The following is a 1051-nucleotide window of genomic DNA, read 5'->3' as shown; positions in this document are numbered from 1 at the left end:
TCTCCTCATCCTCTTTCTTACGCCTTCATCGTGGCCGCCATCTTGAGGATCCCCTCAGCCGAGGGCCGGCACAAAGCCTTCTCCACGTGTGCATCCCACCTCACCGTGGTGGTCGTGCACTACGGCTTTGCCTCTGTCATCTACCTCAAGCCCAAGGGTCCCCAGTCTCTGGAAGGAGACACGCTGATGGGCATCACCTACACGGTCCTCACTCCCTTCCTGAGCCCCATCATCTTCAGTCTCAGGAACAAGGAGCTGAAGATCGCCATGAAGAAGACCTTCCTCAGCAAGCTGTACCCTGAAAAAATATGATTATCTGGGAAGAATTCCTTGGAAATAGCTAAATTGGGTTATCAGATGCTACCATCAAAGGTGACACCCTGCAAGCATGTAATAACCAACATCTGTCTGATGCTTTATGGTTTACAAGGACCCTTATCGGCAGTATACAAATGTTTGCAAAATGGTTCAACAGGCCCTGAATGTATTCAGGATGGAAAGATGTATGAAACAATGACATGCATGAAGTCAGATTCATTGATTTCCTATCTGTTGCAGGACATTTGGCCAGGTAGCATTAAACCCAAAATCTGTTTTTCTCCTGCCAGAAACCAGGGTAGACTAATTACTCCCACCACCATAAACCCACATTGTAAAGAGAAATGGACGAGGCCATGCCTTTACTTTCTACTAGGTGGCAACAGGGCTTCCTTTGTGGCTCAGCTGTTAAAGAATCCTCCTGCATGCAGAATACCTGGGTTCAATCCCTGGGTTGAGAAGATCCCTTGGAGAAGGGAAAGGCTACCCACTCCAGTATTCTGGCCTGGAGAATTCCATGATACTGTATAGTTCATGGGGTCGCAAAGAGTCAGACACGACTGAGCAACTTTCACTTTTCAGGCGGCATCACGTAGCTACAACTCAACTTTTATGAGGCTACATAAGACTAAGTCAGATTACAGCAGAGGAGTGCTAAGCACCCTAAATGTCAGCACTGCATAACCTGTAATAAGCAAACTCAGAGAAAGTTGAGGACATCTCCAAGTTTCAA

The 1051-nt window shown here is 47.0% G+C and overlaps 1 protein-coding gene across 1 annotated transcript in view; it reads left to right on the top strand.

Annotated features, from left to right (window-relative positions):
- LOC104984293 (olfactory receptor 10H1) overlaps positions 1-312 on the top strand; it is a 1115-nt gene extending 803 nt beyond the window's left edge. Inside the window, exon 2 of the mRNA XM_010833962.1 lies at positions 59-312. Within this exon, the coding sequence (XP_010832264.1) occupies positions 59-312 (254 nt within the window). The remainder of the gene's footprint in view (positions 1-58) is intronic.
- Positions 313-1051: the final 739 nt, after the last annotated feature.

The sequence above is a fragment of the Bison bison genome, unplaced genomic scaffold, assembly GCF_000754665.1.
Source record: "Bison bison bison isolate TAMUID 2011002044 unplaced genomic scaffold, Bison_UMD1.0 scf7180017863978, whole genome shotgun sequence".
In the NCBI taxonomy this organism is placed as follows: Eukaryota; Metazoa; Chordata; class Mammalia; order Artiodactyla; family Bovidae; genus Bison; species Bison bison.
The sequence above is the reverse complement of the archived record's forward strand: the minus strand, read 5'-3'. Positions and strand labels throughout refer to the sequence as shown.